Below are 25203 nucleotides of genomic sequence, written 5' to 3'. Positions count from 1 at the left end.
ACCATGCCACTCACCCCTTCCCCAGATTGAATAGAGGGACTAATGAGCCAGTGTTTTGGTTTTTATTTTAAAAAGTTCACACAGCTTCCCCACCTTTGTCCCAGCACTGGTTTTGGTGATGCCATCCCTACTACCTTATGAGTGACTAGGCCAGGAGGCAACCTCAGCTTCACAGCCACCAATAATAGGGTGCGGCTGGGCCTGAGGTCCCTCTTGTCCCAGGGCCACGTTGGCTGCAGTGAGGTGATGGGGAAGGAATGTGGGTGGGTGGAGGGCTCCTGCCAGATGGCCAGAAAACACCTCTGCCCTCATGGCACTGATTGATAGGAGCCAGGAAGCAGGTGGGGCATAGGCTGTGGCGTCTACATGCCAAACACACGTGATGAGAGGGCCTGGGCAGCTGCACACCAGGCTGGGCACTGGACTGTGTGGCACACAGGCCAGGGTGACCCTGCATCAGCCCCCAGGCCCTCTGTATGTGAGAATAGATGAGAACAGGGAGGGAGCTGCCCACCCCCCCAAAATAGATGTATACATATATGTATGTCAATATATAATATAGAGGTATATACACCTGTACAGAAAATTTTTGCCATCAACCACTAAATGGCTACCCTACACCAAGACATTAAAATGGCAGGGAGCCCCACCCCCCAGGAAGCCTTGGGACCCTCGGGTGGGCTGACACAGGGAACGGGGAGGTAGGGGCACAGGCTAGTTTCCTCCCTCACAGCAGAGGGAGAAGGAAGGAGATTCATCCCTTGACCCATCTCAGTCCTGGGCCAGAAGAGGAGTCTCCTGCCTGGGCCTTGCCTGCTAGCCAAACTGCACCTCTGACCTCAAAAAAGGAGGTCGAATTGAAATGGCCCTGGCCAGGCCTCCAAAACCCTGGTGTGAATCCCAGAGCTAGGAGTAGGAGTCCCTCTGCTCCAGCCTCCCAGAGTAGGGAAGCAGCAGCGACTGTGATTGTCAAGACTCACAACCACATGGAGAGACCGAATGAAGCAGGAAAGAGCCACGCTCATTGAAGTTCTGTGGCTCCCCAACTTCCAGCCCCTTCCCCAACCGTCTCTAAAGCCAGAGAGCTACAAGCAGGAATCCCAATGTAGCTGCAAGTCATGGCCATCGAGGAAGTCTGTGGAGAAGAGGCTGGGGGCTGTGGTGCTGAGGGGGGCCAAGCTCAGCACAGGCCCACCTGATGATAGCTCCAGCCAGTCCATGCTGTCCAGGTGGCCATCAGCCAGGTCCAGGCCCATGTTGCTGCTGGGCTCTGGGGCAAAGTGCAGTTCTGAGGTGTCCATGGGTGAGGGGGGATGGTCCAGAATGGCAGAACTGCTCAGCATCTGGCTGTGGAGGTCGTCAATGAGGGAAAGGGGCTCTGGCCCTTCATGCCCACCAGTCAGCAAGGGCAGCCCTGTGCTGCTCTCCAGGAAGTCCTCCAGGCGCCCAGGGAGGGAGGGCGAGCCTGGCGGAGGCAGGGCAGCCTGGGGGAGCTCAGCGGAGGGCGAGGGCTGTGCAGCCAGGGGGGACCCGCGCGCTGCTGTTGAGGGTGGCTTCTCCTTCCCTGGCAGGGATGGTGTCTCCTTGAAATCTGCTGAAATTTCTGCCAATCAAGACAATGAATGGATGTCAGACACCAGGCCTGAATATCCATATGCAAAACAATGAAGGTGGACCCTATGTCACACCACATACAAAAATAAAATGGCTCAAAGACTTAAGAGCTATAACTATAAAACTCTTAGAAAAATCATAGGGGAAGATCTTTGTGACATTAGATTTGGCAATGATTTCTTGATTATGACAAACCAAAAGCACAGGAAGACAAATTAGACTACATCGAAATTTAAAACTTTTGTGCATCAAAAGACACTATTATGAGAATGAAAAGACAATCCACAGAATGGGAGAAAATACTTGCAAATCATATATTGCATAAGGGATTGATATCCAAAATTTATAGAGAACTCAACAAAAACTTGATTCAAAATTGGGCAAAGGACTTGACATTTCTCTTAAAGAAAAGACACAAATAGCCAATAGCACATGAAAAGATGCTCAGCACCACCAGTCATTAGGGAAATGCAAATCAGCCACAATGAGACAGCCCCTCACACCCACCAGGGATGGCTACTATCAACAAAACAGCAAATAAGCCTTGGTAGGGATGCGGAGAAACCGAACCCTTGTGCACCGTTGGGAGGAATGTAAAATGGTACAGCCGCTGTGCAAACAGTATGGTGGTTCCTCAAAAAATTACAGTAGAATCACCAGCAATCCCACTTCTAGGTTTATGCCCAAAATAATGGAAAGCAGGGTCTCAAAGAGAGATTTGTACATGATGATAGCAGCATTATTCACAATAGCTAAAATGTGGAATCGACCCAAATGTCTATCAATGGATGAACCTGGAGGCCACTACGCTAAGTGAAATAAGCAGTCACAAAAGGACAAATACTGCATGATTCCACTTATATGAGGTAATCAGAGTAGCCAAAATCAGAGACAGACAGGAGAATGGTGGTTGCCAAGGACTAGGACAAGAGGGAATGGGGGTTATTGTTTAATTGGGTACAGAGTTTCAGTTTTATAAGATGAAAAGAGTGACGGACGGTGGTGATGGCTGCACAACATTACGAATGCATTTAGTATCACTGAACTGTGCACTTAAACATGTTGTTAAGATGGTAAATTTTATGTGTATTTTACCATAATAAAAAAATTGGAAAAAAAAGTAGGCAAAGGACTCAGACATTTCTCCAATAGAAGATACAAAAATGGCCAATAAGCACATAAAAAGATGCTCAAAATCATTAATCATTAGGGAAATGCAAATAAAAACCACAATGAGATAACACTTCACACCTATTAGGATGGCTGTTGTTAGAAAAATTAAAAATAGGAAGTGTTGGTAAGAAAGTGGAGAGACTGAAATCCTCATTCATTGCTGGGGTGAAGGTAAAATGCAGCTGTACTGGAAACTGTCAGGCGATTCCTCAAAATGTTAACGGAATTGCCATGTGCTGGTCATGTGCTCCTGCAAGGCCATTCCTAGGTATGTACCGACACCCAAAGGATCTGAAAACAGTGACTCAAACAGCTACTGCACGCCAGTGTTCGTAACAGTATTATTCTCAATAGCCAAAAAGTAGAAGCAACCCAGGTATCCATCAACAGATAAATGGATAAACAAAATATGACACAGGTATACAATGGAACATTATTTAGCTATAAAAAGGAAAGAAATTCTGACGCATGCTACAACACGGACGAACACTGAAAACGTGTTAAGTGACAGAAGCCAGACAAAAGGACAAAAATACTGTGTGACTCCACTTATATGAGGTACCTACAATAGGCAGATTCAGAGACAGAAAGTAGAATGGGGATTGCCAGGGGTGGCAGGGACAGGGGAATGAGGAGTCAGCGTCTGATGAGTACTGGAGTTTCTGTTTGGGATGATGAAATCGTTCTATAAATGGACAGTAGTGATGGTGGCACAATGCTGTGAATGTACTTAATGCCACTGAATTGTACATTTTAAAATAGCTAAAATGGCAAGTTTTATGTATTTTTTACCACAATTAAGAAAAAAAAGGATTATGTAGAAACCTGGCTTGCTCCCTGGCCCTGTAGGTCCTGTTCCCAGCTGAGCACATTCTTTCTTCATGGCTGCTCTCACCAGACAGGAACCTTGGCCTACCTGCCCAGCTGCCACCACCTGCCCCATTCAAACAAACACCCTCATCTTCTGGCATCCTTGCCACCTCTCTGGTTACTTCTCAGTGTCCCTTTGGGGGCAGCCAGCACTCCCCCCCAATCTCCCTTTCTCTGCCATCCCGTAAATGCTAGACTCCCTCCCACTTCTCAAACAATCTCGCTTCTCCAGGGCAGCCACACCCCTCCCACGGTTTGTCCAGTCTGACACTGTTGGCTTCTGAAGCTCATGCCCAGGTCTCCCTCCTGTGCTCCAGACCAGCCTCCAGCTGCCTCCTGAGCTCCAGCCAGCGGTCCTCAGAGGGGGTCCCATGCCAGCAGCCTCAGTGCCATCTGCACTGGTTAGACACACACCTCAGGCCCCACTGTAACCCTGGAGGTCCCCACTAAGGCTTGAGGATCACCGACATTGAGGGGAACATCAGCTACTGAAATAACTGCCAGCTTTCAAATGCATACTTCCAGATTGCTCACCTGCCCATCTCAGGTAACCCTCTTCCTACTGACAGAGGTAATGCACTCAGGACGGAACACACACACTCCCCACATGGGCCCGCCCGGCATCTGCAGCACACTCCGCCTTCTCACTGCTGCCATCAGCAAAGTCCCCATGCGCCTCTAGGAAGCCAACCCTTCTCCAGCGCTGGGCCCCTTTTCTTGAGGCCTCAGGGCTCTCACCCTCCACTGGACGGGTTCCTGGTCATGCAGACATGCTACGGGGTCTCCCACAGCTCGGCAAGGCCCCCTTTCGTTGCCTGAAAAGCTCTCCACACCTGCTGCCCCCTCACGTACTCCCCAGTTCTCCTTCGCCTGAGTCGCACGCTGTCCCCTGCCACACTCTAGGGGAGGGGGATCCCATCTAGGATGTCATGCTCTGCCCACTGCTCAGCCTCATCTGCTGTCATCCTCTTCCTCGAAGGCCACGGCCAGGGCTGTCACCTGTCCTCTACTCCACCACCCTCAATCCCAAACCTCATGTCCCTGACAGCCAATCTAGATGCCCACAACTCCAAACTCCTATCGCCACCCAGAGCTCTCCCCCAAAGGTCACTCACATGTCCAAAGGCCTCTGTGAATCCTCTGCCCCAAAGTCTCGCAACAGATGTATGTCCCAGCTGCAGCTGCACTCGTGTCCCCATACAGCCCCCGAGTTCACCCGCCAGTTGACAGTGCCTCAGGCCACAGGCTTGGCGTCGCCCTGAGCTGCTCTTTTCCTCTCACCACAGCCTTCGCCCACAAGCACGCCCACCCGGATCACTGTCCAGATGCGGTCCAGACTTCAGCCCCTTCTCCACACGTGGCTGCTGCCTCCCTGGCCCAGGGAGCCCTGCCTCACCAAGATGACGACAGTTGCCTCCCGATAGGACTCCATGCGTCTGCCCCTGCGTGGCTATAGTCACTGCAGCAACTAGAACGATCCTGCACCAGGCCAGGCCACTGCTCAAAGCTGCGCTGCGGCTTCCCGCACTATCAGGTCATAGTTGCTCTGCCCTGGTGCCCAGGAGGCCCCACGGGATCTGGCCCGTTCTCTCTCTGCCCTCCTTCTTCACTCCCTCCACTCCTCGCCTGCCCCAGGGACACACATGCCACCACCCCCACCTCCTGCTTAGCCCAGGGCTCGAAGCCTGCACTCTGTTCTGAGCACTCACTGCTCTCTGCTGTTGCACATAACTTGCTTACTATGTCTGTGCTTTATCTCCTCATGCTAGACCAGGAGCTCCGCCAAGGCACGCGTTTCTGTTTTGTTCACCGATGTTCTCCCAGGCCCAGGAGCAGAGGAGCGACCCCACGGCAGGTGCTAGGTATAGCGAATGTTTGTGGAAGGACCGCTCCTGCCCAGGCCTTGCAGCGGGGCATGTCTCAGTCACTGCTGTATCCACAAGGCCAGGTACAAGGCCTGCCCCTTATTTATGTGCGCAAGAAATAAAGAAAAAACACACTGAGCACCCTAGGGTGAGAGAGAGCCTCTGAACAGAGAGGAGGGAGGGGCCAGCTGGGGGCCTGGGGTTTACCTCCACTCTGAATAAGAATGTCAAACAGGTCGTCCATCTGTTGGCTTGAGGAACCATTTTCCTGTGGGACAAAAACAGGAAAACAGATGAGCCACAGCCCAGCAGCCAAGGGCAACTGCCCCTGGGCCAGGCCCAGTCTGCTGTCTGTCACCTGCTGCTTGGGCGGCTGCTTCACGGCTTCCTCATAGCCAGGCGGCTCCTTCTTCAGCAGAGCAGTGGGTGTCCCAAACAGGGGCTGCGGAGGGTGCTCCAGGTCCATCTGGGTGGGTGGGCCGGGAGCTGGAGAGCCAGGCTGGGACAAGGGCTGGACAGAGACCAGGGGGAGGAAGACCTGCCTGGTCAGGGGTGGGGGGCACAGGGCCAGGGCCCCTGCACACCCCAGGAGGGTGAGGCGGGAGGCACCCACCTTCTTCGGCCAGGCCAGCTTTACTAGCTGCGCTGGCTTTAGGGAAGCATTCGTGGAAGCCAATGGGGAGAAGGATGGAGGGTCCCTGACCTCTGACTCTGTGGGCGGGGTAGGCATGGGGTGACTAGCTTCCTGGGTTTGGTACAAGCCACAAGGGGAGAAAGGGAGGGGGTCTGACCCAGTCTCTTCCCCCTACCCCCACCAAGCTTTCTGCATCCTCCTCCTCTGCCTGAGACTGCTCAGGGACCCTTTTCTCCCATCCCGAGGTGCCGGATCTTGTCATTGTACCTTCCACCCTCAAGCTCTGCAGGGCCAAGAGGCCACACAAAGCCTGAGAGCAGCCTTCTCTTTGGACTGGGCTGGGTGGCTTTGGGGTAGCAGCAGCAGGTAGCCAGCAGCTGCTGACACCGTGGAGGAGGACAGCTAGCCTTTCTGAGGGAGGCCCAAGCTTGGTCCCAGGCCAGCTAGTCCCATAGCCTCTCCCCAGGGAAGGGTACCTCTCTGGCCCTCACTTGGGGCCCCTCCCCATCCCCCGCACAGCAACAGTATAAGAGGGTCCAGGCCTGGGTGGGCGAAGCTCAGAAGTCCTGCTGCAGAAATGTTCTTGTACCAATGGTCAGAGAGGTGGGCAGCTCCCTGCCAAGTCATCGTCATGGCTGTGTGGTCTTTGGCAGGTCCCTTAACTTTCCTAAGTCTCATACCCTCCCTGGTGACATTGGGATGGCAATCCCTCATCGTGGAGGGCTCAGGGAGAGACTGAACTCTCAGAGCTGGGGCTCTAACTAGAAGTATCTTCCCACCCTCCTGCTGGCCCTGCTTCAGCTGCTCCCACACCCCAGGTACCTGCTGGGGGCTCCCACTCGGCAGGCCAGGGCTGTCTGCATTCTTATTGGTCACGGTGAGGACGAGGTGGGTCCCTGTGGAGCCAGTGATGATGGTGGGAGGTGTGACCCCGTTGATGAGGCCGGGGCCTTGAAGCAGCTGGGGGGCAGGGGCTGGCCCGGGCGGCACGGCTTCCTGCTTTACCACCACAGCTGGGGGGCCCAGGGCCTGGACACACGTGTCTACGTGGTTGGCAGTGGGGTCTGCTGGGTGAGGGCTGAAGAGGTGAGCGGGGCCAGGGGGCTGTCGGCTCAGCTGGCAGCTGGAGAAGCTGTCCTCTTGCTTCACTGGGGTGGGCTGCTGGGCCCGCTTCTCCTGCTCCAGCTGCAGCCTGAGTCGCTCTACCAGCTGCTGCTTCTGCCGGAGCATGCGGGTCAGCTCCTCAATCTGCTTGTCCTTCTCCTGCAGCATCTGGTCCTTGTCACGGCCCTCCAGCTCTGCCCGCACCCCAGGGCTCAGGCAGCAAGACCCAGCCCGGGGTCCCTCCTCCTTCACGAGGATCTGCAGTGGTGAGGCCTGCAGGGTGAGCTGTGTCAGGGGGGACGTCACCATCTCACCAAAGGTGTCCCCAGGCGTGGAGTTCTCGTCACCCGTACTGAGCAGTGAACGCTCTGAGGGGGTGGGAGACACGGGGGGTGTGGAGCCCGTGCTACCAAATTTCACCACTCCATTGCTGGTCACCGTGGCCACCACTACCTCAGTTGGTGCCAGGCCTGCTGCCACCAGGGCTGGCCCCGTGCTCAGCCGGGCTGCCGGAAAGGCCACCACCACTTCACCAGCCTTCGGCAGGAGAGAGGTAGTGGCAGGCGCCTTGGGGGCTCCCTGGGCAGGGCTGACTTGGTCTTGATAGGCACGCAGGCGCTCAATCAGCTCTGTCTTGGTGCCTGAGACGGGCAGTGACCTCAACTTCAGCTCCTGCTTCAGCTCTGCCACCTGCAAGGAGGTCAAGAGTCAGGCACGAAGACCTGGGGCAGCTGGACAAAGGGAACGGGTCCAGGCAGGAGGACAGTCTGCGGAGGATGGAAGGGATGAACACTTCCAACACCCCTGGAGGGTGAGACGTGCCCCCAACCCCAAAACCCCCAACCAGTGTCCTTCCTCACTATACCAGGTGCCTGGTTAAAATGCTCCCCCACCTCTGCAGACAACCAGATCTGGGCACACTGTGCCCACAGCTATCTCCAGCCTCTAACATGATGCCTGGGGCTCAATAAATATAGGCATATCTTTTTTTACTGCACTTTTTGCAAATACTGCTTTTTTTTTTTTTTTTTTTTTAAACAAACTGAAGGTCTGTAGCAACCCTGCACCGAGCAAGTCTATCGACGCCATTCATCCAACAGCACGTGCTCACTCCGTGTCTCTGTATCACATTTTGGCAATTTTTGCAAAATTTCAAACTTTCCCCATCACTATTATGTCTGTTGTGGTGATCTGTGATCCGTGATCTTTGATGTGACTATCGCAATCGTTTGGGATTGCAACAGTAACATGAATTGCATCCATATAACGGCGAACTGCATCGATAAACGTGTCGTGTATTCTGACTGCTCCCCTGATCAGCCGTCCCCCATCGCTGTCCCTCTCCTCAGGCCTCCCTATTCCTCGAGACACAACAATATTAAAACAAGGCCAATTAGTAGCCCTACCACGGCCTCTGTGTGTTCAAGAGAAAGGAAGAGTCGCGCATCTCTCACTTGCAATCAAAGCCAGAGATGCAGAAGCCCAGGGAGGAAGGCGTCTCGAAAGCCAAGGTGGGCTGGAAGCTCGGGCCTGCACCCAGCAGGTCGCCAAGTTGTGAATGCAAGGAGAAGCTCCTGAGGGAAATGAAAGCGCTGCTGCAGTGGACACACGAGTGATGAGAAAGCCAGACAGCCCATGGCCGAGATGGAGAAAGCCGTAGCGGTCTGGAGAGAAGAGCAAACCAGCCACAACATTCCCTTAAGCCAAAGCCCAACTCAGAGCAAGGCCCGAACTCTTCGATTGTGTGAAGGCTGAGTGGGCTGAGGAAGCTGCGGAAGAAAAGTCTGAAGCTAGCGGAGGAGGGTCCACGAGGTTTAAGAAAAGCAGCCGGCTCCGTCCCAGCAGAGCGCGAGGTGCAGCAGCAGGTGCTGATGCGGGGCTGCAGCCAGTGACCCAGCGGATCCAGCTGAGACAGCGGCTCACGTGTGACGGGGCTGCACTCAGCCACAGAGCTTCAATGTGAATGACACCGTTTTATATTGAAAAAAGATGCCATCTAGGACTTTTACAGCTAGACAGGAGCAGTCAATGCCTGGCTCCAAAGCTTCAGAGGACAGGCTGACTCTTGCTAGGTGCTAACGCAGCTGGTGACTTTAAGTTGCAGCCAATGCTCACTTAGCATTCCCCAAATCCTAGGCCCTTAAAATTGATGCTAAGTCTACTCTGCCTGTGCTCTGTCAGCACACTTACAAATGCAAAACAAAGCCTGCACGACAGCATATCTGTTTACGGCATGGTTTACCGAACATTTTAAGCCCACTGTTGAGACCTAGTGCTCAGAAAAAAAGATTCCTTTCAAAATGTCACTGCTCATTGACAATGCACCCAGTCACCCAAGAGCTCTGACAGAGATGTACGAGGAGATGAATGTTGTTTTCATTCCTGCTAACACAACATCCATTCTGCAGCCCACAGATCAAGCAGTAACTTTGATTTTTAACAAGTATTATTATTTATGAAACACATAAGGCTACAGCTGCAGTAGGTAGTGATTCCTCTCATGGATCTGGGCAAAGTAGATTGAAAACCTTCTGGAAAGGATTCAGCATTCTAGATGCCACTAAGAACATTTGTGATTCATGGGAGGAGGTCAAAACATCAACATTGACAGGATTTTGGAAGATGCTGATTCCAACCCTCATGGATGACTTTGAGGGATTCAAGACTTCAGTAAAAGGAGGAACTACAAATGTGGTGAAAACAGCAAGAGCATTAGAAGTGGATCCTGAAGATGGGAGTGAGTTGCTGCAATCTCATGACAAAACTTTAACAGATGAGAAATTGCTTCTTTTGGATGAGCAAAGAAAATGGCTTCTTGAGATGGAATCTGCTCCTGGTGAAGATGCTGTGAATGTGAACACTGTTGAAATGACAACCAAGGACTTACGTATTACATAAACCTAGTTAATAAAGCAATGACAGGGTTTGAGAGAACTGACTCCAATTTTGAAAGAAGTTCTACTGTGGGCAAAATGCTATCAAACAGCAATTGCATGCTACAGAGAAATCTTTCATGAAAGAAAGAGATAATCTATGCAGCAAACTTCATTATCATTTTATAAAAAATTGCCACAGCCACCCCAACCTCCAGCCACCACCACCCTGATCAGTCAGCAGCCATCACTGCTGGGGCCAGACCCTCCACCAGCAAAAAGACTGTGACTTGCTGAAAGCTCAGATCGTTAGCATTTTTTAAGCAATAAACTATTTTTTAATTAAGGTATGCACATTGTTTTGTTAGACGTAATGCTACTGCACACTTAGACTACAGTAGAGTGTAAACATAACTTCTATATGCAATGAAAAGTCAAAAAATTCACGCAACTCGCTTTACTGCAGTAGTCTGGTTTCTCCAAGTGGTCCAGTATCTCCAACGTATGCCTGTACTTAATTGAATAGACTGAATTTTACAGATAAGAAAACTGAGCTCCTTACAGTAACTTCTTCAAATTCACAGAGCTAGTGACTGGCCCAGCTAGGATTTAAACCCAGGTCTGATGGGCCCTGAAGCCCACCCCCAACTGCTCCGATGAGTGCTGTGTCTCACTGGGATCCACGTCATGACACAGGAAGGGCCAGCCTAGTTCAGAGGACAAGCTCTCGAGGGGGAATTTCGTCCATTCCATCTTCTGACCACGACAGAGAAAACAGGCTAGGCCCTGGGTACAACCCACTCTGAGGCCCCAGGACACAAGCCAAGTCTGCTCCCTGAGCATGGTCCACTGTCTTCCCAAGCAGATACAGACTCTGAACAGCAGATTCAGCTGGACATTAATTGGCAAAGTGGAAAGGGGAGTGTTGAAATTAGACAGCCTGTCTACCAGTCACCAGGTCTGTGGCCTTGGGCCAGCTGCTCCAGCTCTCGGGCCTGCTCATCCTCTTCTCACAGACGTTGAGAAAGATAAACCATATACAACTGCCTTGCCAGTCCCAAGGCTCTGGACAAATACTGGCTGAAGTTGTTAATGACAGTGACCATCCTGATGAGGCTGATGTTGCTATGACCACAGACAAGACAGGCGGGCTCCAAGGTGCCCCTGTCTGGTGGAGACCAGAGCCCAAAGCCCTGCTCTGCCCTCCATGGTTGTGAGTCCTGGGCTGGTTGCCTTCTCTGCCTGAAGACCAACACCCAGACAGCCCCTGTGGGAGGGGCCAGGCTGGCAGTGGCTCAAGCTGTCTAGTGGGAAGAGAGCAGCCACCTACCTTCATGTCATCGAGGTTGGCTGGCAGGGCTCCCGGCTTGCCAGTCATTGAGGTGCTGTTCTGACGAGCCAGCCCACTGGGCCCAGGGACACCCGAGCTGGAGCTGCTATTGGTGGTGGAGAGACTGCGTGCTGGGGGAGCTCCGCTGCTTCCCATAGCTTCACCTGCCGGCCTGAGGAGAAGAAAAGGCAGACATGAGCGCCCACTGAGCATCACACTCAGCCTCTTCAGGTGGTAGCCCCAAGCTTGAGTGGCAGGGCTGGTACAGATGGGCACGCAGGCCAGGGAGGCCATGCCAGGGGACCATACTGTAGGAGACAGGCTAAAGGGTCCTTAAAGATCTGGGGCCCACCCATGCCAGACCTGGTGTCTGCCTGTCTCGGGGCAGCTGTGGGAGGGCTAGGGGCGGGCTGTTCTGGGGGCAGTTAGTGCCGGGGTGGGCTCCTACTTTGGTGGGGCGGGCAGGATGGTCTGGTAGTTATAGTGCTGCTGCTGCTGCTGGTTGAGGATCTGGAGCTGGAGGAAGAGCTGCTGCTGCTGCAGGATCTTGGCATAGGAGGAGTCCATGGGGGGGGCCCCCTTGTCCTGCTTTTGGTCCGGGGGGATGTACTGATGATACTTGAGTTTTTTCACCTTTGGCTTCAGCTCCTTGGCCTTCTTGCTGCGCTGTGACTTCTCACTGGCAGACTTGGGTTGGCTTTGCTGATGGCACAGGAGACAGGGTACCATCAGGGGGCAGCCTGAGGCCCAGGCGAGGCCTGAGTGGCTTCCGAAAAGGCGCCATCCACCCTTGTCCATTTCTACTCGCCCAACTGTACTGTGCCCCACTCCAAAACCAGAGGCCTCTTCAGTGCCTGGAAATGTGCCAGGGACAGGACTGGAGTGACAGAGAGGGGCTATGCCCAGCTCCTGTCTCAAAAGAGCTTCCAGCTGGGAGGGAAAACCAACCAAATGTCCAGGCACAGACCCCAAGCAGAGTCTGAACACAACAGGAGGTAAATGCAGCTGGTTTTTATGCATGGGCCCTGCCAGACCTGGCACTTTACAAAGGCAGTGTCAGGCAAGCCTCTCTAGAGTCCTGCTTAGGTGGGAACTGTTGTGTCTACTTGAAAATGTGGGAACAGGCTCAGAGAAGTCAGGTGCCCAAGGTCACACAATGATCTTGATCTTGATCAAACCCAGGACTCCAAAAGCTCCTGTTCGTGCCCAAAATGTGGCCCAAAGACTCCCAACTGGCACAACCACTGGGCCTGGAGGGTCAGAGGACTCAGACCAACCAAGGGCCACTGGATCATGTTCAGGGAGCCTGTCCTTGGAACAGGGAAGGGTAGAGTTGCATGAGAGGGCACAAGTGAGCAGGGGAGTGCCAGAGAGGGACTGTGGAGAGCCTAGAAATTTCTGAGCAGAGAATGGCAGACGAAAGGGGAGAAGATTTGATGCAGGGACTAGTTGGGGTCTTGAACAGGTGGCAATGGAGACCAAAAGGAAGGTCTGGGCAGAGGTGACTCGCTAGAGAAAGAACAGTAACATGAACATGCGGCAGGTGAAGAGTTACGGTTCATGGGGGTCAGGAAGAGGTTCTGGTTTGGCCCAGAGTGTAGACATGGAGGAGAGAGGGCAGAGCACCCAGTGGACGGAACAGAAGCCTGAAGAGGTCCCTGAGCACAGGCTGAGGAGGTGGAACTGCAAGGAGGACGGGAGGAGGAGGCCGGGAGCAGCCTCCAGGGAGCATGCCCTTTAAAGGCAGGAGAAAGGAGCCGGGAAAGAACAGTTGCAAGGAGGGAAACCCAAATTGCTGAGTAGGCGGCGTGGCTGACAGGAGGGGGCCAGAGCAGCTGCTAGAGGGTTTGGAACCTGTCACTGGTGGGGCAGGGCAGCCAGCCCACAAGAGGCTGAGGCATAAACAAGAAAAGAGGGATGCAGACCCAACACACACAGACTGTCCTTCCAGACATGTGGAGGTCAGATGAAGGCAGCAGGAGTGTGACGAGGGGCACATTCAAGGGAAGGATTTTGGGGGAAACCTGTAACATCTGTGGACAGTAAGGAAGAGACCACAGATGCAAAAGAGATGCCCACTAATGAGGCAACATCCCGTCGCCAGCAGAGAGCATCAAGAGCACAGGTGGTCTGGAAAGAGAGGCCTGGGGAGGAGACAGTGACAGGGAAGCGCAGACTTTCAGACGTGGAGCCAGACGTGGAGCACGGCTGCATAAAGACAGAATCAGGACTGGGGGCGTCACCACAGGAAGGCATCAGGGAGCTCCACACAATGGACTGGCAGCCCCCAGAGCTAAGGCCAGAGAAGGAGAATCAATGGCCTCTAGGCTGCGAGCAGCCAGCCTCTCCTGAGACTCCCAGCAAGAAGAGGGGAGCTGCGGGCAGCCAGGGGTGGCCAAGTCGGGTGTAGGATCTGTGTGGGGAGGGAGCCCAGAGAGTAAGAAAAAGCAGCGGGAAGGGTGAGGACGAAGCACATGAGGGTGCAAGACCTCTGCAGCTCTGCAGGGCAGGGAGGCCCCAGCAACAGCTTTCGACGCTACGGAACTTAACGCCAGACACTTTGTGCAGCACAGCCAGCAGTGCCCAGCAGTGTCCCCAACCAATGGCGGTAAACTCTGCCTCTTTCAGGTATTTCAGGTGAGGCCACGGAGGAGAAGTATAAAAACAAACACCGAGCAATGCCAGCCGTGTGCTCCTGGGCACGTCACTTCTTGGTTTCGTCACCTGCAGCACACAGGCTCTCTCTACTACTACCTCATGAGGCTGGCAAGTGGGTGTGTCTTCCTGGATGGGGGCAGGAATGAGAACCCGGAAGGCCCCAGGCCAGGGCCTGGCACACTGTGCTGAATAGATGGTGACTACAATCACGACAGACAGGAAAGAAATACCCTGACCACTGCGAGAAGACATGCACCCCCAGCCCCTGCAGTTGTCCCCACAGCTGGAAGGAAGTCACGGAGGACTCCGAGGGGCCCAGGAAGGGCGGGTACAGTTGCTGGCAGTGCCGTACCTTGATGAGCGTGGGAGGGGGCTTGGTTGTGGGGATGGCAGTTCCGTTGGTGAGGCTGGGAGACAGCAGCGGCGGGGCAGGCAGAGGTGGCTCTGCCAGGAAGAGCATTTCTCCAGAATCTGGGCCCATCGGGAGCTGAGATACAACCTGAGAGGAGAGAGGGGAGGTGAGGACACCAACTATTCCTGGGAGGAGTGTGCCCAGCCTGCTCCTGCTAGGAGTCAGGACATGCCATCCCAGTCAGGGGGCACGTGATAGGCAGAGGCCAGGGGCACAAGAAGAGTAACCCCAGGGCAGCAGGGGAGAGGGAACTAGAATAGGAGGAGACAGAAGGTGGTGAAAATATCATTCACTAAATACATTCAAGAAAAGCAGGCTGTTCAGAATAAATGAAACAGGATGGGCCAGCGTGGTACGCGAATCTACCCGCAACGCAGCCCTGGTTGGCGTCCTCCATCTGGGACCTCAGGCAGGCTCAGGCTGCTGGAAACAGGGGCCTGCTGCCAACATCTCCCTCCTCATGGCCAGGAACTCCAGCAGCCAGCGCCTGAGCTACTGGAGCAACATGCCCCCTGGCTTTCCTGTGCCAAGAGCAGGAGGCACCCACCTGGGCCAGGAGAAAGTACTTACTCTGGCAGCCCCAGCAAGCAGGGACCTGTGGAAGCAGCTGGATGTGGGCAAGCTCACCTGAGTGGGAGATGCAGAGGTGGCACTGGGCAGTGATTCGCTGGCTCGGGCCTCCAGGGGTGATGGCACTGAACCCTGGGACTCATGGCTGGCAGGCTGCTCAGGGGATAAGGCGTCACTGCTGTCCTCATCAAATGAAGAGCTGTCTGCCACTTTCGGATAATTCACCTGGCCCACTGAAAACCCAAAGCCAGTATAAGTTTCCACCTCTGGCCCCAGCACACAGGGGTGTAGGAAAGAAAGGCCTTGCTCACCAGCCAGAGGCCGTCCCAGCCAAGTGCCTGCCCTCGGATCCCTATGCCCTGCAGGGCAGACAGGTGAAGGGAAACAAGCAGCCAACCAGAAAGCTCTAGGAAGTTCTTCATTGTGACCCCAAAATAGGGGCCAGAAAGAGGCTCCCGGGCCATCAAAGTGCTCCCTGGGGCTGAGGAAATGCTTAACACCTCTTGCTTTTAATTCTAAGCTGGCTGCTGCTGGCTGCTGCTGCATTTAGTCTCAGAGTCAAATCCCTCCCTCCCGATCCCCATGGAGGCCCAGACTACCTCCTCCACCTCAGCTGTTTCTCTGCGGTTAAAGGCACTTTATCTCCATCCCACAGCTACCCAAAACTCTTCTTTCTCCATGCTCCCAGACTGTGCAGTGAGGGCTCTGAACCTGCTGATGAGGGACCACGGGAGTTTGGGTGACAGGCACGTGAGTTGTGAGTGTAGATCCTCCTCTGGGCTGACAGAATCCCCCAAAGGCCAGGAACAGACTGAGTCTGGCTCTGAGGCTGCAGATGGAGGATGTCCCAGGAAAAGGACTCTTTGCCCGTGCAGGTGAAATAGGATGAGCAGAAGTGTGGTCCCTTAGAGGCCAGTAACCCCCAGAGACCCAGTGCTTGGGCAGTAGAGGCACCAGAAGAAAACACATCCAGCTGCCATAACTGCCCTGGCCTGACCCACAGTCAAGCCCTGGATGGCCGTAAGTGTGTGTCTGCCTGGGACCAGCTGGAAGGCCAGATGCAGGGGAGAGGGCACGGCACAGAGCTTCTCCTCCATGGGATTCCAGCGTGGGAATCCCAGGCCACAGAGGGAAGGAAAGAGAATAGAGGCAAGGAGCATATTAATAGTCATGTTGCAACCACTACCTCAGCTCTGTCACAGGAAGGGGGGTGGTAGCAGGTTCTGAGCTGGCCTCCTGTCCACACAAGAGGAACTGAGGCAGTGGCGACAGCACCAAGTGAGCTGCCGGCCAAGCCTGGGGAAATGTGATGTGGGGAGAAGACCCCAGATAAGGAAGAGGAACAAGCCGTGGTGGCTCAGGCTAGGTTTGTCCAGGCGGTAACACTCCCAGCAGCCTCTTCCTCTCCAGGGCCATGACCTGAAGCTCTCTCCTCCCTCGGGACCTGGGAAGGACACATCTGAGCTGCTCCTTTAGTGGCCGACTGTGGTGATGCAGTCAGGAACACCCATGGCGGGGCTTGCTCCTCTGTCCCAGCAGGGGCAAGCATGCAACGCACAGAGGGGACGGAGCTTGCTGACCACGTGCACTTCCTTCTTCACTGAACTCCTGAACAAATGGACAACATGCACCGTCACCACTTCCTCACCTGCTACCCATCCCTCAACTGCACGATCTGGCTTTTGCTGTTCAACGCTCCTTCCTCGCAAGTCACCAAGGAGCACCTCACTGCCATACTCCTCAAACAAGCCTTGCTCTGCCAGGCCTCCAAGCCACCACCCATGCTGTCCCCTCTGCCTAGGATGTCCCTTTGTACCTTCTCCACTTGGCAAACTCTGATTCAACCTCCAGGTTGCCCGCAAACGTGCTGTACTGTGTGTGCATACTTCCCCAGCCACTGCCCCCCATCCCCGTCCTCGTCCCTGAGAGGAGTCCCTCTCCTGAGCTCCCACTGCACTGAGGCATACATGTCCCTTATCAGACACTGTTTGTGACAGCAGCTGGCAACTGGTCTGGAATGAGCACTACTGCCAACAGTAGCAGCAACCGTTCTGTGAGTCTCACCAGGGTCCAGGGACCATGCTGGGCCCTTCATATCCATCACTGCATGTGATCCTGCAAACTGTCCCACAAGCACAGGTGGCTCAGCCACAAGGTTACAGGGCCAAGGCCTTTCTACTACGAAGCTCTGTCATCTGACAGAAGCCAGACTCAGAAGCCACTTGTTTATAACCAGTCTTCTCAAATCAGATTGAATTCGTTGAGGGCATAAGTTATATTTTATTCGTCTTTGTGACTTCAGGACTTCATGCAGGGCCTGGCACATTGCTGACCCTTGGCAAATGTTTATCAGATCTGAGCTAGCTGCAGAGTCCAGAACTGGCCTTGGCCCACACACTGGCCTGAAACTAGGGGCTGCTAAGAAACCTGGGGTGGAAACCACTGAGATGAGGCAGGATAAATGCTATAGTGAATAATAAGGGCTACTGCACCAAAATGGGAAAAGGGCTACTGAGGGCCCAGGGTGTGCCAGCCTCCAGCATGATGGCTGCTGCTGTGAGCCCTCTGCAAGGCAGACAAGGTTCTAGAAACTGCCAGTCTCCTCTGATGAGGGTTCAGGGCTTAACTCAGCATGCCTTGGAGTCCGCTCTAGAGGTTCCTCTCTCACACCCTGCCCCAAGATAAAACCATTGTTATGATGGGAACCCTTAAGCCTCTGTCTCTGAAGGCACAGCTACATCTGGGGAGGCAGGAACACGTGGTCTTAGGCTCACTGCAGTGAAGAAGACATGTCTGTACCAACTATCACTGAAGTCTAAGTGTGGTATAGTAAGAAATATATTTGGTTTCTGTCCCCCAGTTCCTATCACAGAGCCCCTAAAATCCTTAGAATTTCCTGAGTGACAGTGTGTCTTCTGTTATTCATAATAAGCCCCTTTCCATAACTCCTGAGTTTATGCAAATGGGGTGACTTAGGGATGGGCTCCTAGACAGCCTCAGGATGGGGCCAGTCAGTCACCAGAAAGACCACACAAATTAGAGGATCAGAGAACTGCAACTTTCAGCCCCACCCACCAACCTCCAGGAAGTGTGGGGTTGAGGGTAGACCGGAGAACAAGCTCTATAAAAACTCTTGGACAACAAGATTTGATGGGCTGCCAGGCTGCTGACCACACAGAGGTGCAGGGAGGGCAGCGTGCCCAGAGGGGACACAGAAGCTCCACACCTGTCACACCTCGCTTTATGCACCTCTTCATCTGGCTGTTCCTTTGTCTCCTTTGTAATATCCTTTATATCAAACCAGTAAATGTAAGTGTTTCCCTGAGTTCTGTGGGCCATCCTAGCAAATTATGGAACTCGAGGAGAGGGTCATGGGAACCCTAATTTATAGCTGGTTGATCAAAAGAGCAGGTCACAATCTGGGACTTGTGACTGGCATCTGAAATGGGGGACAGTCTTGTGGGACTGAGCCCTTAACCTGCGGGATCTGACGCCATCTCCATGGAGAAAGTGTCAGAAATGAATTGAATTAGTGGACACCCAGCTGGTGTCCACTGGAGAACTGCCTGGTGTGTGGGGAAATACCAGGCCAGAGTGGCAACACCGGAAGCGTTCTGTGCTGAGTGTGAGAGCAGAGAGAAAAAGTCTGTTCTCCCCTTTACACTAAAGGTAGCAAGTCTGAACTCCTGACTGAGGCACAAGAGGCCCTGCACATCCTGGACTCCACTCCTCTCCCCACCTCTTATTCTGACTCTTCCTTCTAGCTCCTTCTCACCTCCCAGCACTGCTCTGCCTGCCTGGAGTACTGTCCTCTCTTCCCTCACCCTGCCCCCATGCACAAACTTGAGGTAATTCCGACTCATCCTTCAGCCCCAGGCTTGGCCATCACCTCCTCTGACACCCACACCCCTCACTGTCACAGCCAGGTTGGGTGACCCTCCTGTGTGCCCAGAGCATCCCGTGCTCCCTCCAGCACAGCTTCACCTCTGTCCTGTCACTGCATATTTACCTGCCTGAATCTGCTTCCAGGTGTGAGCTCCAAAAGGACGGAGGGGCTTGGTCTGTCCTGTGGGGTTGTGGTCTCAGCACCTAGCACACTGCTTGGATCTGTCAACATTTGCTAAGTGAAATATTTGTGAAAAGGGCCAGGCTCCAAGAAGAGATTTCACTAGCAAAAGTAAACAGTAAGGTACAGATTTCCAATTCCTGGCATCTCTGCATGTTCACACATATGGATCATGACATCTACGTACCCTGTGTCGAGGAATAAGCCCTTGAGTTTACAAAGATGGAAGGTGAACAGAAGCCTATCTGTTATTCATTTCTGGATCTTTTGTGTTTTGTTTGTTTGTTTTTTGGTTGCTCGCCAATGCAGGATTCAATAGTATTTATTTTTGTATGGCCTTGATCCAAGGCAACTGGCACTATCTCAAGCTAACAGGACTTGCTTATCAGGCTCTCGAACTCTTTGCCTTGGTTCCCTCAAGGCTAAGCAGGAGTCAAAGAGCCAGAAGCCAGGAGCCCCGCCCAACTCTGCCACAGTCATGGTACTCCCCTCCCTCCTGCATGCTGGCCATATCCACACAGGACGGCCAGCCCTCCTCACCAATGATGGCTTCCTTCAAGCTGGACTCCACAGGTAGGATGTTCTTCTCCACCAGCTCCATGGGACCAGGCCTCTGTGCAATCTTCTCATTGAGGTCATCAGCTAGTCTGGCTCTCTTCAGCTTCAGCTGCTTGGCCTGGAGGGAAGGCTCGGCCGAGGTCTCTGCCGTGGGAGAGAATGGGGTGCATGTATGAGTGGACCTGGTTTTGCTCTGGGAACTCCAGAGCAGCTCTTATTCCTCCTGGGCAGAAGCAGAGACTATGAGAAAGGAAAGCACGTCCCAGGCAGAGAAGGGTGGCCTGGCTTGAAGTTTCACATGGATAAAAGAAAGGGCCCTCACTGTCACACAGTCACGCACAACAGTCTCCAGGCACAGATGGCCAAGAGGACTTTCTGAGGTGGAGCTGCAGAGCCGAAGGAGTACCAGACAATAGAATGGTCTCCATATCCCCTCAAGCTTGCTCTGTTACTCAGGCAATTCGCCTCTCTGCTCTGGGTTTCAGTGTATTCATCTGCAAAATGTGGAGTTCAGTCCAGAAAAGTTCTCTTCCAGCCCTGACGATGGCGCAAAACTAAACAAACAAAAAGTGAATATATTTATGCTGTTTCTAGGAGCCAAAACCTTCCCTTCACTACAAATGTGGGAAGACGTTTCTCCCACGTTTCCTGGGGACAGAGGGAGTACATCTAGGATGACCTCACTTGTACATCACAGCTGCTCAAGTAAATGCCAAGTGAATGAATGAACGAAAATAAAAAAGAAAGTAAATGTATTTTTAAAACAGATTTTGGAAGAGAAAAAAGATCTGCCCTGGCAGAAATAAATGATTTCACATCAGGGAACGGTGAGACCCAGAACAGGTCATGCCAACCCAAGATAATGTGACTGTGCTTCTTGAGAATTCCCCAAAACCAGTGGTAGCTTCCACAGCACTGCTCTTTTACTTTGTTAAGACTCTGGCTTACCCACTCTGCCAACATAAATGGGAGTGAGAAGGAAGATGGAGGCGCAGTGGTGGCAGGCATTAGATGAAGAAGCATTTCCAATCTTACTCACCTTCCAAAATGTGCATTCTGACCAGCTCCGATCTCTCTGGCCGGGAACGAATTTTCCGTTTGAGATAGTCCTCTGTCTATAAAAAGAAACATACCAAGAAACTCTCAAATCCAGGTCACAAGCTTATGGTATGGGCAGAACCACAAAACCAGCCTTGGCCATGATGGATGCTGCTGGTCACTTCTGCTATCCCCATGACCTCAACCTGGTGACTGCAGGGTTCTGAGGCAAGGGCAGGCCCGGGGAGGACAAACTGACTTCCAACTGCACCTGCCAAGAGCACCATCCTTCCAGACCATTTGTCTCTGTGAGGCTGGACTAGTAATATATACACTAAAAAACTATTACTTTTACATATAAGTAATACAAAGTCATCAAAGAAAATTTAGAAAATAAGAAAATAAAACAATAAAAATTTTAATCATCCACTGTTAGTGTTTTAGGGTATCTATTTCTGATCATTCTTCCGTGCAGAAGATAAGTTTAATTTGGCAGAGATGTAATCACACAGAATATAATATTATATCCTGTTTCAAAAAATTTAACATTGCTGGGCCGAGTCCGTGGCGCACTTGGTAGAGTGCTGCGCTGGGAGCGCGGCAACGCTCCCGCCGCGGGTTCGGATCCTATATAAGAATGACTGGTGTACTCACTGGCTGAGTGCCGGTCACGAAAAAATGACCCAAAAAAAAAAAAAAAAAAAAAATTTAACATTGCAAGATCTCATGAGCATTTTCCATTCGTGTTGAATGGATGCCAAATAGAATACTAATTTTGATACATGGTATCATAGCTTCAGTTCCTCAGAGTCCAATGACCTCATTTCTGCATCTCTTAGACCCCAGACAAAGCAAACCATTCCCTCAACAGTCACAGAGCCATCCCACTGCTTGAGGCTAATTATAATATACATGTGACCCCGGATCTGTGTTCTTAATCTCTGCACCAAGTGTCTTTTCAAACCATAGGTCAAAGACTATTAGTGGGTCAATACCAGCTATGTCCAGCATAGGATAGGACAGAAAGGATAGGATATGGCAGAAGAGAGTACAGTAAAAATAAAATATCAGAGCATATTATTATGTATAGACTAGTCCTTGCCCTGGTCATCTGCTGCCTTGGTGCTCTGGCTGGGCAGCTCTGTGCAAGCTCTGGGGTGGCTGAGATCTCCAGGAAATGGTTTAAAGTGGCTGTGGGCTCTGGGTCTATCACCCTGTGTGTAGTGGGCAGAAGTACTGCCTCAGCCACTGAAGAGGACAGTAGAACAGCCATCAGGTGCTGCAGGTCATGGACATCAGAGGAAGGCGTATTTTTCTAAGACATCTGGAGTTCTGAAGAGTGGCCAAGGCTGAGGCAGAATACAGTACTGATTAAGGAAATATCTGGAGAGCTTCCAGATTGGTGAAGACATGGAGATGTTGGGAAGTGGTGCAGGATGGCACATCTGCCCAGATACAGCAGGGGCCGTGCCCCTTCCCACATCCCTATGCACCTCTTCCATCTGGCTGTTCCTCATTTGTATCCTTTATAACAAATAGCAAACATTAATGATATCAAATGGCTGATACCTAGCTACCTAGAAGTCACTCTGGACTGGTTTAGAAGTTACAAGGTTCCTGATGGAAAACCACAGAACTGGTTTGCTTTCAGTGCAGAAGTAAGGACTTCACAGTTAATATTACTAAATGCACTCATGACCACTGGAGAACATTAGTGACTAAGAAAACAGATGGAAAAGGAATCATTTGCATGAATACAACAGTCTCTAAGAGCCCTTCAGACTGTGATCCTGACACTACCAAAGTCATCATAGATGCTTTACCATCACTCAGTGAAGTTGACTGCACGGTACCAACAGATGTGCATAAGTGGTCCCATCACCAGAAAAGCAAGTGAAATTTCTCTGGGATACAGGCTAATATTGCTGCATCTTATGCATCTGGAGTATGAGATACAAAAGTAGCAGCTTTTCAAAGCTTTAAAATTTTAGAACAAGGCTTCCCCAAGATGGTGGCCACTACAGATGGTTATAGACAGGCAAAATGGCTGCAGGGAATGAATGGAGACTTCACTGGGGATTACTGAGGCCGTGTTTATGGAAGATGGAGACTCCTTCATGAAACAGCCTGAGAATGAGATTGCAGATACTGTACTAAAAAAGATGGATGAACAGTACCAGAATTATAAGTTTATGGAACTCAACCTTGCTCAAAAAAAGGAGGCTTAAAGGTCAGATTCCCGAAATTAAACAGACTTTGGAAATTCTAAAATACATGCAGAAGAACAAAGAGTCCACTAATTCACTGGAGACCAGATTCTTACTGGCAGATAACCCGTAGTGCAAAGATTCAGTTCTTCTTACTGATAAAGTGTGTCTGTGGATAGGGGCTAACGTAATGCTTGAATATGATATTGATGAAGCTCAGGCACTGTTGGAAAAGAATTTATCAACTGCCACAAAGAATCTTGATTCTCTTGAGGAAGACCTTGACTTTCTTCCAGATCAATTTACTACCAGAGAAGTCAGTATGGCCAGGGTTTATATATAATTGGGATGTGAAAAGAAGAAACAAAGATGATTCTACGAAGAGCAAAACATAATGCTGGCAATTAAAAATATAATTCAGTTTTTCAAACATGTTATTTTAAATATGCCAACATTTATCCTTGAAGATTGACATAATTTTGAATGACTTTTTAACAGCAAGGATGATGATTAAAACTTTAAGAAATGATAAACATTTTATTTATTTATAAAAACAAAATTTGTTTCAAAACTTTAGAATTAACTAAAACAAATTCTTCTGTAACCAATCCAATATATTCATTTTTCATATCTCAACTAAAATAATTTTAGAACATGCTTAAACATGAAAGCACTTAATGGAAGTCATTTGTGAACAGATGTGCGAGATAAGCACATACTGAATGCATATGTTTACCATGTGTTGGGAAATAAAATTATTTTGCTAAAAAAAAATCTGGAATTTGCAGACCAAGGTTTAAGTCCCATCTTTGCCACTAACTAGCTAGACAAGTTACTTAACCTCTCCTAGCTGCATCTTTAAAATGAGGATAACACCTAATTCACGAGAGCTGACGTGAGGAAAACATAAATGGATATAATGTCGCACATAAAAGTGCTCGATCCAATAGCAGCTGTTCTAACTAGTTCTTGTTTGCCCCTTGCCTATCTGAGAGGCAGAGGGAGATGGTGCCTGTCTTCTGGCTGGGCAGGGTGCACCGGTAAGGCCATCCCTATTCCTCTTCCCCACCGCCTTACTTTCCCATGCTCCCCACAAACTCAAACAGTGCGATTTGCTACTGCTTTGCTTCCCAGTACCCATGACCTCATTCTTCCCACTCACTCAAAGAATTAGTCATGATTTTCTAGCAGACAAAAAAAAATAGAAGAAAGTAAACAAAATCTTGGAGGTAAATATTTCAGATCTCTAAAAGAGCTGTGAGTCTTCAGGAAGCCACCGCCTATGATCCTCCATTTGGGGGCTTTCTCTTCCCTTGACTTCATGTAAATGAAAATAGTAAAGGGAGTAAGAGGGGAAGCAAGTTCTGGTGACTTCCCCATCTCTGCCCACACGGACAGCAGAATATTCCCCAGGGGCCCTGGGGAACTGAAACTGAGAAGAGGGCCAGGGACACAAGTGAGGTGCTGCAGCATGAAACCCGGGCTCAGCTTCTGCTTTCCACTAGGCCCCAGTGGACACGGCTGCTCGGGGAAAGGTGGAGTCCAGGGAGGTTTCCTGCCCTTTGCAATGCCTGTCCTGCAGAGATTCGGGCAGTGCAGCCCTCAACTTGGGAAGCTTTTCCATGGCTGATGTTCATGTCCTAACATCTATAAAAGGTTAAGTGGAATTAAAGATGTGGAAATACTAGTGGTCTCCAAAGCCAGGTTCAGGGAAAGAGGATCAGGTGATCATTCCATACCCTTAAATGTACTAAAGATTCTGATCCATGCTCCATGTAATCACCATGGAGGGTGGCTGCGGGATAGGGATGAAGTAGGAAAAGCAGTGATTTCTCTTTAGAACCACGAGGCAAGGGCTGACCCTAGAGTCATGCTAGACTAGAAGGAAATACAGCCAGCTCTGCAGTGAGTTCTGGAAATGCTCTCTGGAGGTCCTTGGGAAGAAAGGTACCTTACCCTGGCCCGCTCCAAGCTCCTTCTCTGCTCATGAAATGCAGCTGGACTTTTCAAAGCTGTTGAGAGAAGAACCATAAAAGAATTACTTTACAATGAAGTATCATGTCTAGTGCTATAATTTTCAGTGGAGAAATTATCTTAAGTTCAAGTTAATCTTAGCAGCACTATTATCTCAGCTAAAGTGAAGAAGGGAATGGCACCCGGGCAAGCATTTATCTTCATGGTTGAGCTTCCCCATTAAGACAGTTTGGGTTACTTTCTGATTCCTAAGGGGT

At 51.3% G+C, this 25203-nt stretch overlaps 1 protein-coding gene and 1 pseudogene across 2 annotated transcripts in view; one reads left to right on the top strand and one right to left on the bottom strand.

Annotated features, from left to right (window-relative positions):
- Positions 1-48: 48 nt before the first annotated feature.
- MRTFA (myocardin related transcription factor A) overlaps positions 49-25203 on the bottom strand; it is a 121236-nt gene continuing 96081 nt past the window's right edge. For both annotated transcript variants that reach the window (XM_063074613.1, XM_063074612.1), the window contains exons 3-13: positions 24929-24984; positions 20767-20842; positions 19710-19871; positions 15161-15336; positions 14474-14620; positions 11912-12165; positions 11464-11635; positions 6979-7950; positions 5881-6033; positions 5730-5790; positions 49-1603 (exon numbers count right to left, since the gene is read on the bottom strand). In XM_063074613.1, coding sequence (XP_062930683.1) covers positions 1086-1603; positions 5730-5790; positions 5881-6033; positions 6979-7950; positions 11464-11635; positions 11912-12165; positions 14474-14620; positions 15161-15336; positions 19710-19871; positions 20767-20842; positions 24929-24984 — 2747 coding nt within the window. In that variant the 3' untranslated portion in view covers positions 49-1085. The remainder of the gene's footprint in view (positions 1604-5729; positions 5791-5880; positions 6034-6978; positions 7951-11463; positions 11636-11911; positions 12166-14473; positions 14621-15160; positions 15337-19709; positions 19872-20766; positions 20843-24928; positions 24985-25203) is intronic.
- On the top strand, positions 22809-23367 carry LOC134360915 (prefoldin subunit 3-like; annotated as a pseudogene).

The sequence above is a fragment of the Cynocephalus volans genome, chromosome 12, assembly GCF_027409185.1.
Source record: "Cynocephalus volans isolate mCynVol1 chromosome 12, mCynVol1.pri, whole genome shotgun sequence".
NCBI classification, from domain to species: Eukaryota; Metazoa; Chordata; class Mammalia; order Dermoptera; family Cynocephalidae; genus Cynocephalus; species Cynocephalus volans.
The sequence above is the reverse complement of the archived record's forward strand: the minus strand, read 5'-3'. Positions and strand labels throughout refer to the sequence as shown.